General features: G+C 39.4%; 1 protein-coding gene across 2 annotated transcripts in view; it reads left to right on the forward strand.

The window, feature by feature from the left end:
- The window catches only part of LAMA1 (laminin subunit alpha 1), a 109,975-nt gene that overhangs the window by 14,318 nt on the left and 82,954 nt on the right, over window positions 1-12,703 (forward strand). For both annotated transcript variants that reach the window (XR_011323964.1, XM_069779038.1), the window contains exons 2-3: window positions 8,909-9,079; window positions 9,430-9,542. Coding sequence is in view for 1 of the 2 variants with exons in the window: in XM_069779038.1 (XP_069635139.1) it covers window positions 8,909-9,079; window positions 9,430-9,542 (284 nt within the window). In the remaining variant the exon portion in view is untranslated. The remainder of the gene's footprint in view (window positions 1-8,908; window positions 9,080-9,429; window positions 9,543-12,703) is intronic.

The raw sequence follows: 12,703 nt of genomic DNA on the forward strand, positions 1-12,703 counted from the left end.
CTCACTCGTCCGCTATTTGACCCTTCTCAGGTGATTCTGCGCAGTATGGTCTTTTACATGTTTTAATACATCACTGCTCGTTAGTGTTCTTATTATGTAAGTTCTCAGTAGTGGTGTAAAAACCATATGGTTAGTTTAAGCTAAATTATCTACAAGGACGAGAACAAAGGCAGGAGTTCTTATCTTTTCTGGCCCTATCTATTCAAGCAAGGCCTCTACTTGAGCCTTCTTGACAAGATCGTAAATTTATCAAACATTTAATTAAGTTTTGTGATTGTTCATGGTTCCTTCTTGCTCATCACTCCCAAGTACCAGTCTCTGACAGGCTTAATCCTTGATGAGCACTAGTCTTTGGTATGTAAAGTTACAGAGAGACAATCATTAAGCAATTAGCAGTTCGTTCTCTATATCAAGATGTTTTTCAGTGAGTTTGGTAATTCCCTAATTTTAACTCTCTATCCTTCCAATATGGCATATTGGGAAATTTAACATCTTGCAATTAAGACTTAATTGCAATGCCTTCCTCTCTCTTTCTTTACCTTACTTTTCCACTGCCTTTTATATTTAGCATGCTTTTTACACTTTGAAATCTGAAATTTTATTAGGGTTCAGGTTTTCTGCCTTTTTTTTTGGAAAAAAAAAAACCCCATTTTGCGTTTTCCAAATTCTCTGCTACATTCTGGCCATCAACCTGGCTGTATACTGGTGTTTGAGAATTTTAAGGAAGATGTGGAACTTATGCCAGACTCATGCTCTTTAATCTTCACTAACTGTATGGAGGAAACCAGTGGGGGGAGAATAGTACAGTTGATGTTCATTCTTGAGTGAGCAAACTTTTGCCTTCCGTGTTTGCAGTCTGAATTTGACAGAATGCATCTTTATTAATTTTCAGTGTTATACTTCTTTCCAATATATTTCTGAGCACTGAATGCTAATTAGCACATCATCTAGCCCAAGGCAGACCACAGTAGGTAAATGCCTGTTGCTGCAGTATCCTGTCTCCATTAAGGCTCTCATCAATGCTGAATGCCCGTAAGCAACAGCAGAAAATGTTTGGCAGAGAAGCCCTTTGCCATTTGGCCAGAGGAAGGGGCAAGGTTTGGTCTTCCGTAGCTTGTTTGTGCTCTAACAGCTTGCAGGGTTCAAGCTGAATGTTTTTGGTCACAGTAACTGCTGTGATGGATTTTTCCTTGTTCTTTCTTCTGGTGCTCCAGTTGGATTGTTTTAAGTGATTTGCAAAAGCTTGACAGAATCGGAGCTGTAAAATAATCAGCAGATTGTTCTGAAAGCAAGTGTTTGTGAGTGTTCAGCAAATGGCTGCGAAGTAATTTGTTTTACAGATAACCTGATCTCATCCCAGGGCCTGATGTGGAGTATGCATACTTCTCTTTCATGACTGACCAGGCTGCAGTACAACATAAAAGGATCTTTTATTTACCTTAGACTGCAATGCAAACCAAACTGTAGTGCCTTGAAAAGAAAGCAAAACTTATTCTTGCATGTGTTAATAAAACTGTCAAGAATTTAAGAAATTATTCTACTCCAGTTGGTGATGAGGTCTGAGGAGCCCCACTGTTGGAGAGGTGCAAACTACCAAGAATTCAGGAGGATAACAGGTTTAGAAAATTGACTTTGGGAAGATTGAAAGGATTTTTTATGTAGTCTGGAAAAGAGAAAAGGGGGAGTGGTAACAGCCTTTCAGGTAAGCAAAAGCTGTAATCAAGATCATGAAAGATAATGAATGCAGCAAAGAGGACTAAAGATTTGTAACTTTTAAAGTGATAAAGCCCTAGAGTAGACTTGTCAGAGATGTTGAGGAGTATCCCTCATTGGAAGCTCTTGAACAGAGAAACTTAGTATGTTCTTATATTGAAAACTGATTGAATTAAATAAATGTAATCTTCCCCAGCTAGTATTTCTGATTGACACATCAGTCAGCTTTGCTCTACAGTATGAGAAGAAATAGAGAACAGGTTTTAGGAGAAGATGGTGGTCTATTATGGTGGTGAGGTTTTGTTTTAATCTGAAGTAGTTTAATCTAAACGTTGCAAATTAAATTTTGCAGAGGTTCTGCTAATAAAGCCATACCCCTTCGTTAGCTCCTCTAAACTTTGTGTTGTGCTAGGAGAAATTCTTCTCTCTAGGGCTACAGAAAAATGATCAGTTTTCAAAATAATTTCTTACTAGTGGCTTGCTACCTAAGCCTATTGTGTAAGTTGTAGTGAAGCTTTCAGCTTTTCAAGTGGGTCGAGGTTGCAGCTAATGCATATTTTTAGGCAACGTCTCCACAAAGTGGATTATAAGGCAGGTTGAGTGTTATACCCCAGATTTCTTGCTGACTTTAAGAACAGGGAATTAGTGCCTTAATTCCTGTTGTTAGAAGCTAATGATTTCAGCCTATTTATTTTGGGGAAATCAGCCTGGATTTTCATTGTGATTACAGGATAGGGTTCTGATGAAAGTGTATAGAAAAGGTTAAGCTAGGAACATTTGCTGGTAAAATATAAAGAGGATAAATCTGTTGAGTGGGCAAGGAATCTGAACCCAAGCCCGATAGTTCCAGGGCTTTTATTTAGTAAACTCATTTAATCCAAAACTTGAATAAGACAGAACAACTAAAACAAATCTGTGCTATTGAAAACTGTCTGAGAATGTTATGAAGAATGTGACCTCAACTTCTGCAGTGTAATACTATTACATATTTTATACATTCTAATACTCTGTGACATTTTATTACATTTTGTCCTTAGCCCTTTGTGTTTTCCTGAAGTACATCAAAGTATTCTGAACAACTGTCACTGTGTCCTCTGTAAATGTTTTCAGTAAATGGAGAATCTATTGCTTGTGAGCAAACTTCAGCATTGCCTGCTTTTATGAACCGCTGACTGCCTTAACATTTTTAAAAATGCAACTTGCAAATGAGATTAGACCCCTTCAAGTATTTGTGTTCTGAGAAATGACACATTAAGAAGCTCATTGTTACTGCACACATCAGGTCTTTATGTTTTTTAAGTTGCATCTACTTTGTTCACTTGCAAATTACTGCTGTATTACGCTCAGCACAAAAAAGCCAAAATACTGGGGAAAAATCAGGCTGTTGCTTCACTGAATGCCTCAGTAGAAGTGCTTACTGAAGTCTAGTTGGGAGTCTTCATTGTATACACTGATGAACAACCCAGAAAACATTGTTACCTTCAGGACTCAGTTCTTAAAAAACCCACCCCCTCTCCCCTCAAACCCCAAACAAAACACCCCCCCAAACCCAACCCAACAGACACATCCCTAATTTATCCAGCTTTCAGGTGATATCAGACAGATTAATGAATCCGGGTTCACAGGGAAGCTGTCTTAAATGTGGCCTTCCTGTAAGAAGTTTTGCCATCCTCACTGTGTTGATCAGGATACCAAAAAATGTTACCATACTTATTGTGCTTATTGAACACACTTGCTGACATAGTGAAGCCTATGTAAAGCAGAACTCTGTATCCTTCTGTTTGTACAAGTGTGTTTGTAAAAGAAATTAATTCAATCATCAATGCCCCTGCTAGGAAGATTGGTATTCTGGGGATGTCTCCTGTTTTCCACATGCCATCTGTAAAAGGTGAAGAAGTAGTTTCACACTGTTAGTCACGTTGTGAGAATCCATACAGTCAAACATGGTCAAAACCACAGACAATACATGGATTTTGCCAAAATGCACAAATCTACTTTCCTTCCACCTGAAACAGGACAGTGATGAAATACTATTAATTTCCTGAGTGAAAAAGTAATTAATTGGGAATGGAATTGGGGTTTCATTTAGGTCTAGCTGTACAGAATGCAGCCAAGTGTCCTAAACTGAGAATACTTTTTAAAGATAAGGAAGGGAATAAATATGTCTAAAAGGCCTTTGATAAGTGGCACACAACTGCATGTGGTTTCCATATTTCCATTAGTGATGTGTATGTGCTGTGTGGTCTGAGCATGTAGAGTAAGTGTAATGTCTTTGGAGTGCACTGATGCTTCTGTACACGGACAGGCTATCTAAGCTAGACAAAATGTTCAACTAGTCCAGGATATGTCAGATCCACTGTGCAAATGCTATGGAATTGATCATGTGCAATAAATCAGGTGTATTTAGAATGTATCAACAGATGTGCATTGGTCAAAGTTGGAGTTGCCCCAGAACCCTGGAAGTATCCCAAATCCTTGGAATTCTTGGTGAAAACTTCAGGGGTGTTTATTAGTCAAAAATCAAAACTTATAAAACCACAAAGAATTAAATTGAGCCTCTAGGGAAGATGGTGGTACTTGTATCTCCAAGAAGGAGCTTGTGAAGACTTGTCTAGACCCTGGTTTCAGGTGGAATAATTCCCAAAGAAGTGTAGGCCATACGATCAGCCATAAACTTTACAATAGAGGGATGGCTCTCCTGGTTGCAGACATCTTTTACTTATGCAGTGATGTATCTCAATCCGTGATGACTTTGTGTGAATTCTCAGCACTTTGAATCTGCCCCAATAAGCTGCATGCTCCAACTGTCTGCATTCATTCTGAAGGATTAGAGTTGATAGGCACATTGAAGCACATAAAATAGAAGTTGACTGCCTCATCTACCTAAAAGCTCTTTGCCTGTCTGTCTTTTGCCTGGCATACTGCATGCTGACCACCTGTTCATCATTCACATACATTACAACTGGCTTCATTATGAATGAGCCTTTTCCCTGACTTTTGGTAAAACATTAATGCTATGTCCTTCACCACAAGGTCTGCCTGCTGAGCTATACATACACCAAATCCGTCTAACCTTTGAATTCTTCCTTCTTGTGATTTCTTCAGGAATTGAACACTGTAGAGTGTGAATGTGACAAATTCTGCCATATCCACATTGCAGATCACCTTATTAGGGATTTGATTCCCTCTGCTTTTTGTGAGCTTGGAGCATTTTGCCCCTTAGGAAAGGACTGAATGACATAATTCTGACAGTACCCACTCAGGTTTTCATTTTTCCTGTAGTGAGTTTGTCATGCATCTGGCTAAAACCAAGTCCTTACAAATGAGAGCAACTTGCTTGAACATCTAATGAAAACATTGTGCTCCACTTCTGGGCTGAGCTGTAGTGAACTGGTTGTTATTCTTTTTTAAGGTCAAATTTGCATGTATACACTATTCATTTACTGGTATTGGGTGGTGTGTGAATCTCTGGTTTGGGGCAAATGGGCAGCTGAGTAGCTGGAAAAAATCAAGTTAGAGTTTACCTTACCATGAAAAGAGCTGGCCAGCAGTTAGAAAAATGAGTTAAATTTAAAAATTCTGCTAGCTTTTCTCAGGACCACCACAGTCTCTTGCAAAACACTGAACAGTAGTTCCCAAACAGAGGTGGGTTCAATGGTGGAAAGATGAAGTAGCAAGTACTTATGTGCAAAGTTGGCTGCAAGGTATTTTAACAAATAGAATATAGTCAACCAAACTAGATTGGCAAGCAGAGAAGTCTACTACTGAACTCTGTACAGAGTCATATGGAGATCTCTCAAGCCTCGTTCAAAGCTATGATTGTCTAATGTGATAATGGAACCTGATAGCTGAGCAGTGAAACAGTGAGGATTTTGTATGTAGCACTTGCCTTCCTTTCTAGTGGGAATAAGTATGATAAATCCAATTTAATCGATCATTTGTGCTGGACTTTAGATAGCAAACTGTAAAAGTTACATCAATGTCTTTAAGAATGCAAGTATCATTTGCTAAAACTTCAGTTTAATGATATGTGGTATCTTCTGCCAGAGTTTTAAGTCTGTTGTGGCCGCTTGGATTTTATAGCAGGGTATGATGACAGTCACATATTTATCTGTAAATGGCTCATTTAAGTGATGATTCTGTGGTTGCTAATCTTTGTCATACCTACCTCTTCCTAAGAGAGATAAAAATATATTTTACCAGATGGATTTTATTCTTACCTTTGCAGTTTTTTTGTGTATATGTTTTTTTTGTTGTTTTTGTTTTTTTTGGGGTTTTTTTGATCAGAGGAGCATCTAAGGGCTCTTGAACTCACAATTCTGAGTACCTAGATTTTCTTAGGAAAAGTTTTTTCTTAAGAACATTCTGAATGACTGAAGAGGAACAATGTTCTGTAAAGATGCAGCTCATTAAATTTACCTCTTTTCTTCCATTTTGTTTATTGCAGATACTTATTGTTTCTTAAAAAATCAGCTCCTACACTAATATCAGTCTCCACTGAAATCAGTGGCCACATCTCTGCAGGTTGCCTTAAAATTTGATTGTGTTAAAGCGAAGTGGAGGCAAATGTAGTCACCTAGGATTTGAAGAGATGCAGTACCTTGCAGGATGAAGCTAACAACTTCTTGCTTTTTATTTGGATCCTGGGGCAAAACTCCAGTGCAACTCAGTTGGATTGAAATGTTCTTTCTTCTTATCTCTGTGGGACCCAGAAAACTCATCATGAGACCTTTATGTTATCATATCATTATTCATTTCATTATCAATCAGCAAATTTACTAGAAATCAGTGAGATGCTCGATGATGAGCAGACGAAAGGGCTGAGTCCAGGGTGAATGCTATGGTGACTTGAGCTTGGGGTTTTGGAACAAAGCTTGGCCAGCACAGCATTTGCCATCAGCACTTTTTCTTCAGACCTTTGCTATTCCTTTGGCACAAGTCTGTTGACTGCACTGTAGGCAAATTATGTCACTAACAACCCTGGAAAGAAATGGCATGACTACTGTGTAACTTGAGTGAAGGTAATGAATGACCTGGGAAGTAATGGATAGCTTTTGAAGACCGGCAGACAGATGCCTATGTGAACAGTGATGAATACTGAATACAGAAGACTTTATATCATTGGAGAGTAATGGAAACGAGGATACCCTCTTCCACCACCGAGCTTTCATGTCCAGTAGGAAAATGGAGGGCAGCATTTCTGCTTTGCCTTCAACTTTAGGTCTGGAGTAATACTGCACCCATACTGCATGAGGTGAGAGAAGACTGCAGAAAGCATGTTACTCACAGAATAGCCTCACCAAAGTGGTCAATAGGATGTCTTCAGCATCCTTGTTGGCATTAGATTTAGTTATAATGAGAACAAGGTGTCTGACCTAGTCTGGATTTAACTTAAATGAAGTCAGGATTGAAAAAAATAAAAAGCTCTGTCTCCTTCCTGTTAAGTTTTGAGTACAGCACAATTGAAAACACAGTTTATTATTCATACTGTGGTGCAGAGGGTTAGTATTTAGTCACATTTTCAGTAGCTGAACTCAAGGTTTAAATAGCACTAGAACTTTTCTTGAGGCTTTCCAGGGTAATGCAATTACTGGGCAGACAAAGACACTTTAAAGAATATTTAATGTTGCCTTGTTGAGATGGAGAGCTAAGAAAATATTAATATTATAATATTAATATTGTAATATTAATATTACAATCCTTCTGATGTATGTTGTAGATTAATGAAGTAAAAGGAATTCGTATAATTTTACTAGTGAAAAAGGTATGTATTTTCACAAATATGACTGGATTTTTTTGTTGTTTTCAGAATTCCTTATGACAGAAGAAAAATGTGATTTTAATACCTCACTATTGCAGCAGTAGCAATTCTTGAGGCACTGTTAATATGCCATACTAAGGCTCTATCTTAGATTTCAGCCCATTGTGTTTAATCTCTAAAGACAGGATTGTTTCTTCCGAAACGGTTTTTCTTTTTCAGAGTTGCTTCTGAGTGGAAATGGAGTATATCTGTTATACTATAACCATGCAAGAAATAAAAGCTTTATAGCTCAGGAGGGAAGGCTGCAAACTGGTAACAAGGCTCCTGAGGAGCTGTGCCTAACTTCTTTCTGTCCCATGCAGTATTTAAAATTTTATTAGTAGCCTTCAAGCCAAAGTAAAACTTTACTCCTTTTAGAAAATACTAAGGATTCCTGGTTCAGTAGCAGTAATCTTGAAACGCTTAGTCTGTTGTTTCATTATTCTAGTGCACAAGAATACCACCATTTAAAAATATGGTAAAGTGTTTGTGTAAAGATTAATAAGTGGCAAGCAAAATATCCCTTAGACTTTACACAGACTGCAGAAAAGCTCGGAGCAAAGGTCTGAAGTCCTTGAAAGCAGTCCTTAAAACTTGTGAGCTTGGAGCATGTTGTCAGGGTGGTGGCATTGCTGCTGCAGAGAGCTCCTGTTAAACGCCATTTTCCACACCAGCTGCGTGCGTGCAGTACAGTTCCTCCTCTCTTTTGGCAGTGGGCCAGTCGTCCTCCTGGTTTTGATCAATTCACAATGTGAAGAGAAGTTTTAGAATCTGGAAGAGTTTACTAACTCTTGTGTTCCTCAGCAATAAAGCTTCCAAAGGTGGAGTGAAATAACTGGGTTATTGTGGTCAGGGTGCCACAAGGGCCAGGGGCTCCTTGAGGGCCATGGGGGCTCCCTGTGGGGTCTGTCAGGGCAGGTCCTGGCAGCCAGGCCCTGTCCCACTGCCCCAGCCAGGGCCGCTGGGGCAGCCCCAGCCCTGGGTATTGGGCACCTCCCTGGGGACAGGCTGAGGTTGGGCCAGGACATGGACCTGTGGGTGGGCCCAGCTTGATGGGCCTCATGGCTGGGTAGGGCAGGGCTGTGGTGAGCTGGAGACTGGGCCTGCTGCGGTGTTGCTTGGGCAGGGGCTGATGGCCCTGTGGGGGCTGAAATGGGGCTGTGGGCAGGGTTGGGGGAGCCCTAGGCAGTGGGCAGGGACAGGCAGTGCTGCGGTGCCCCAGGGCTATGTGCTGGTGTCAGTGTGGTAATCTTTTCACAAAATAAATTGTTTTCATTGTATTTTCCTGTATCTTTGACTCTAAGCTAGAAGCTTGTAATGAAACCTTGTATGTTTAGAGACTTGTCTTATACCCACATCTGTGGTTTTCTTGCCTTATGATGTGTTTCTTTCAAGGCCTGTTCCCTGCCATTTTGAACCTGGCTAGCAACGCTCACATCTCCACCAATGCCACCTGTGGGGAGAAGGGACCAGAGATGTTCTGCAAACTGGTGGAGCATGTCCCAGGACGGCCCCTGCGCAATGCCCAGTGCCGTGTCTGCGATCACCACAGTGCTAATCCCAAAGGCATGTTTCATGTGGTTTTTTTGTTTGTTTGTTTCATGGGTTTGCGTCATTCTTTTTGACCCTTCCCCATAAATACAGGGTGTATTGGGGTCAAATACTTTTTGCTTTTAGTTTCTCGACTACATAAGTGAAACTATCTTTGAGCAAAGGGCTGACAAAGTGTGAGCACCTTAAATCACCATTAAGCACCACAAAGTCCACTGACAGCCTTTTTGACTGGGGGCAGATTTCAGCTTTTACTTCTTTATGACAGGAAGAAATTGTGCTCAGCGTGAAATAAATGTGCTGGGTCAGAGAAAATGCAATGCAATATATTTTCAAGAGATATTTAATTTTTTGCTTTAAAACAGAGCAGCACCCAATTTCCAGTGCAATCGATGGTACCAATAACTGGTGGCAAAGTCCCAGCATTCAGAATGGAAGGCAATACCACTGGGTCACCATCACCTTGGATTTAAGGCAGGTGAGTAACATTTAGGCGAGTCATTTATTGTATGTAGGATATAAGCCAATGCAACTGATTTCAGTTCTTCTGTGTTTAGATGGTAGGATATTTAGCAGTTAACCGTTTAGTAGCGCATAGTTAAACATGGATAGTTAAAGCTGATATGAACTGATTTTAAACAGATGTGTTTTTCAATTATTTTTCTAGAGCATCTTGGAGACTTCATTTCTGTCACACTGGAGTGGAAGTGACTTTGTTTGTAAGCATATAGGTCACAGGTTGTTGTAATTCATGGTACAGAAACAATTGTATATGTGTGGATGAGAGTGTTTACACAGGCAGTCCTTCTGTCTTGGTAACATTCTTCTGCCTGACCCTGCTGTCTTTTCCCCAGCAGTCCTCTGATATTATTTTCTTCCACCTTTGGTTTCATGCAAGTTACTTGAAGTCTGGGTTATCAAAGACTTATTTTCAAGCAGCCAACAGTGTTTTCAGGGTATTGTCAAAAGTGCAGATATTATGTGAGGATGCATCTGTTTCTTTTTATTAACTATAGCTATCAGCCTGCCACTTGATCATTGTACGGTTTCTTAGTAAAAGAGTAAATGATTTGGAGTAGGACATGGTAGAAACATTTGACATTTACTGTAAGAAAACAGAGCACAATATACTTCCAAATATGAACTCTTTTGATCCATAGGTATTGTAATTCAGATACTGAGTTTCAGAGGAGGAGAGAAAGGTAAGTGACTGGAGGGTTACTGTATTCACATCAATTATCTCACAGTAGATCTCAAGTTAAACTCTTCTGTTTAAATTTCTCAGTATTTTTGCATATTTACATTAAATATGTAAACCTGTTAATGCAACATAATGGTCAGAATGAAGTGTAAAATGTCAGAAAGTTCACTTGCAGGATCTCCAGAATCCTGGAAAAACAGACTTTCCTCAGTTGAGGGATATCCTTCAGGACTAGAAAGCAAAACATGCATAAAATTGGGCAAAGTTAGTGTTGCTGAAAGAAAAGTTGATTTGCCACTTTCCGTGCTTATCTTCTGACTGATTCTGATCACCATCTTGTTGGAACGAACACTGGGAAGAAATGTTCTGTATTATATCTTGTATGAACTTTTGCTGTCAGCTGTTCTGAAGAGTTAGGGATTGTATCTCTAAAACAGTGATTTCTGACCCTGGGGAGGCTGGAACTGTCTGGGCAGAAGTTGGTTCCTCTGTTTTGGCACTTTACAGCAAAGCTTGGAGGGATTCATCATTCTTAGACAGGAGCCTGCTGAACTGTACAGAGCATTTGCTAATTTATTCATTTGTCTGTTAGACATGGAAGAATCAGAAATCTCCTACCCTGCTCCAAAAAAAGACAAAATCATTTCTGAAGAAAATCTATTTTTCTTGGCTTTTTCTTGTTGTTTTGCTTTGAACAGCTCTATGCGTTGGCCTGTTTAATTGTTTGAAAATCATAGCTCAACAATCCATTACTAATATGGGGATACTTCCAAATTCTGGAAGAAGCTTTGTTGCTAACTAAGAAATGCATACTTGAGGTGTACAGTTGGTAATAAGCTTTTGCAAGATCTCTAGACCCTGCTTGAAAATTATTTTAAAGATTAAAACAGAAGGTTTAACTTTGGTATTTTAAAATGAAGCATCGGTTAAACAAGTGCCTAGTTTGCTCTTTAATTAGAAAGCAGAACTGTTAGGAACATAATCACAGGGTATCTTTTGTCAGTGACAGAAGGTTTGGATAGGACTTTCTTGTTGTTTGAAGAGTTGACTTTGTGTTTGGTTTGTAAATGGACAAACAGGAAGGAAAAATGGAGGAGGGAATGCTGTAGTTTCTATCATCCTAGAACACTTTCACTTTGGAAACAGACCAGTTGAGCTGCACTCTAAATCTTTATTCTCCAGCCTTAGTGCTGTTGATGCTTCACCAAATACATATCTTTCCTCTCCTGACCCACGCTCAGTTTCACTAATTCGATTTGAAAAGTTTCCCCCAAGGGGCCTTTCTTCTGTGTTTTCCTTAGAGTTTGAGAGAGAGAGAGAAGGCATCTAGGGCTATGCAAACTGAATGTAAATTACTGCTCTGTGAGAAAGGATTTGGTTAATAGAGATTGCTTGAAGTCAATGACTTATTAGAGCTGACTTGGTGTGCTTACTTCAAGTGAGTCAGCACAAGTAAAGAAAACACAAAAGAAAGCCATATGAAGGACCTTAGTGATTTTAGTAACTGTTTACTTCATAAGTTTCCTTGAGAATGGGTTAAAATACTCTTCTAGGACCTTTAAAAGTATTCCTGAAAGTCATTATCTGCAACTATATGTGTTGCAGTGTATCTTTAGCATTGGTACTTTTTTCTACATTTCAAGCTTTGTGCATTAAATCTGTCAAGTAGTGTATTAAAGTAAGTATGTCCTTAAACTTTCCTTGCCAGAACATGGAATATATTCATACCCTTTTGTGATGTAAAAAATAACCACCTGGTCACTATTATGTTTTTTGAGTAATTACCGGAAGTTCTAGCAGTAAGAAGAATGGGTTGTTTCTTGGGATTGTTAGCAATGTACAGTTTAGAGATACAATCCAGCAGTCAGGTTGGTGAGTGCTGGGACATAGCCTTGGTTGGCAAATATAGGGAAGATTCCTTTAGCTGATGAAAACTGCCTCTACTCCAATTTACCCTAGGTGAATTTCTGGCCACAGTCTTTGTCCTGTGTCCTGTATTTGGCTGTATTCATCTCTTGGCTCAAAGTTAAAGGGAGCAGAGGATATTCTTTCAGCTAATATTCTACCTTGCACTTAGATTTACTTAGTCTAAAGACAGCTGGACCAAAGAGCAGTTTGGTGGAATCTCATTAAGAAAAGAGGGCAGGCTGGTAAAATTAGTACTGAAATTGCTGGTTTGATCTTTCTCCTTTGCAGAGTCTGTGCTATTTTTAACTAATGCTAAGCATTTTGTAAGGGTAGCCAGTGGGTACATCACAATTTTTTTTTTAGCTCACATGGATCATAACAACTAGGTACATGTATTCTGGTGTGCCCTTCAGCCTTTCTGGGACCCAGATGTATGATAGTCTTCCCCCTCCCCGCCCCTAAATGTATGGCAAAGATTTAGAACTGGGGAAAGAGTAGTTTAGCAATGAGGTGTAGTATTGATGTACAAG

Source organism: Haliaeetus albicilla, chromosome 3 (assembly GCF_947461875.1).
Source record: "Haliaeetus albicilla chromosome 3, bHalAlb1.1, whole genome shotgun sequence".
Lineage (NCBI taxonomy): Eukaryota > Metazoa > Chordata > Aves > Accipitriformes > Accipitridae > Haliaeetus > Haliaeetus albicilla.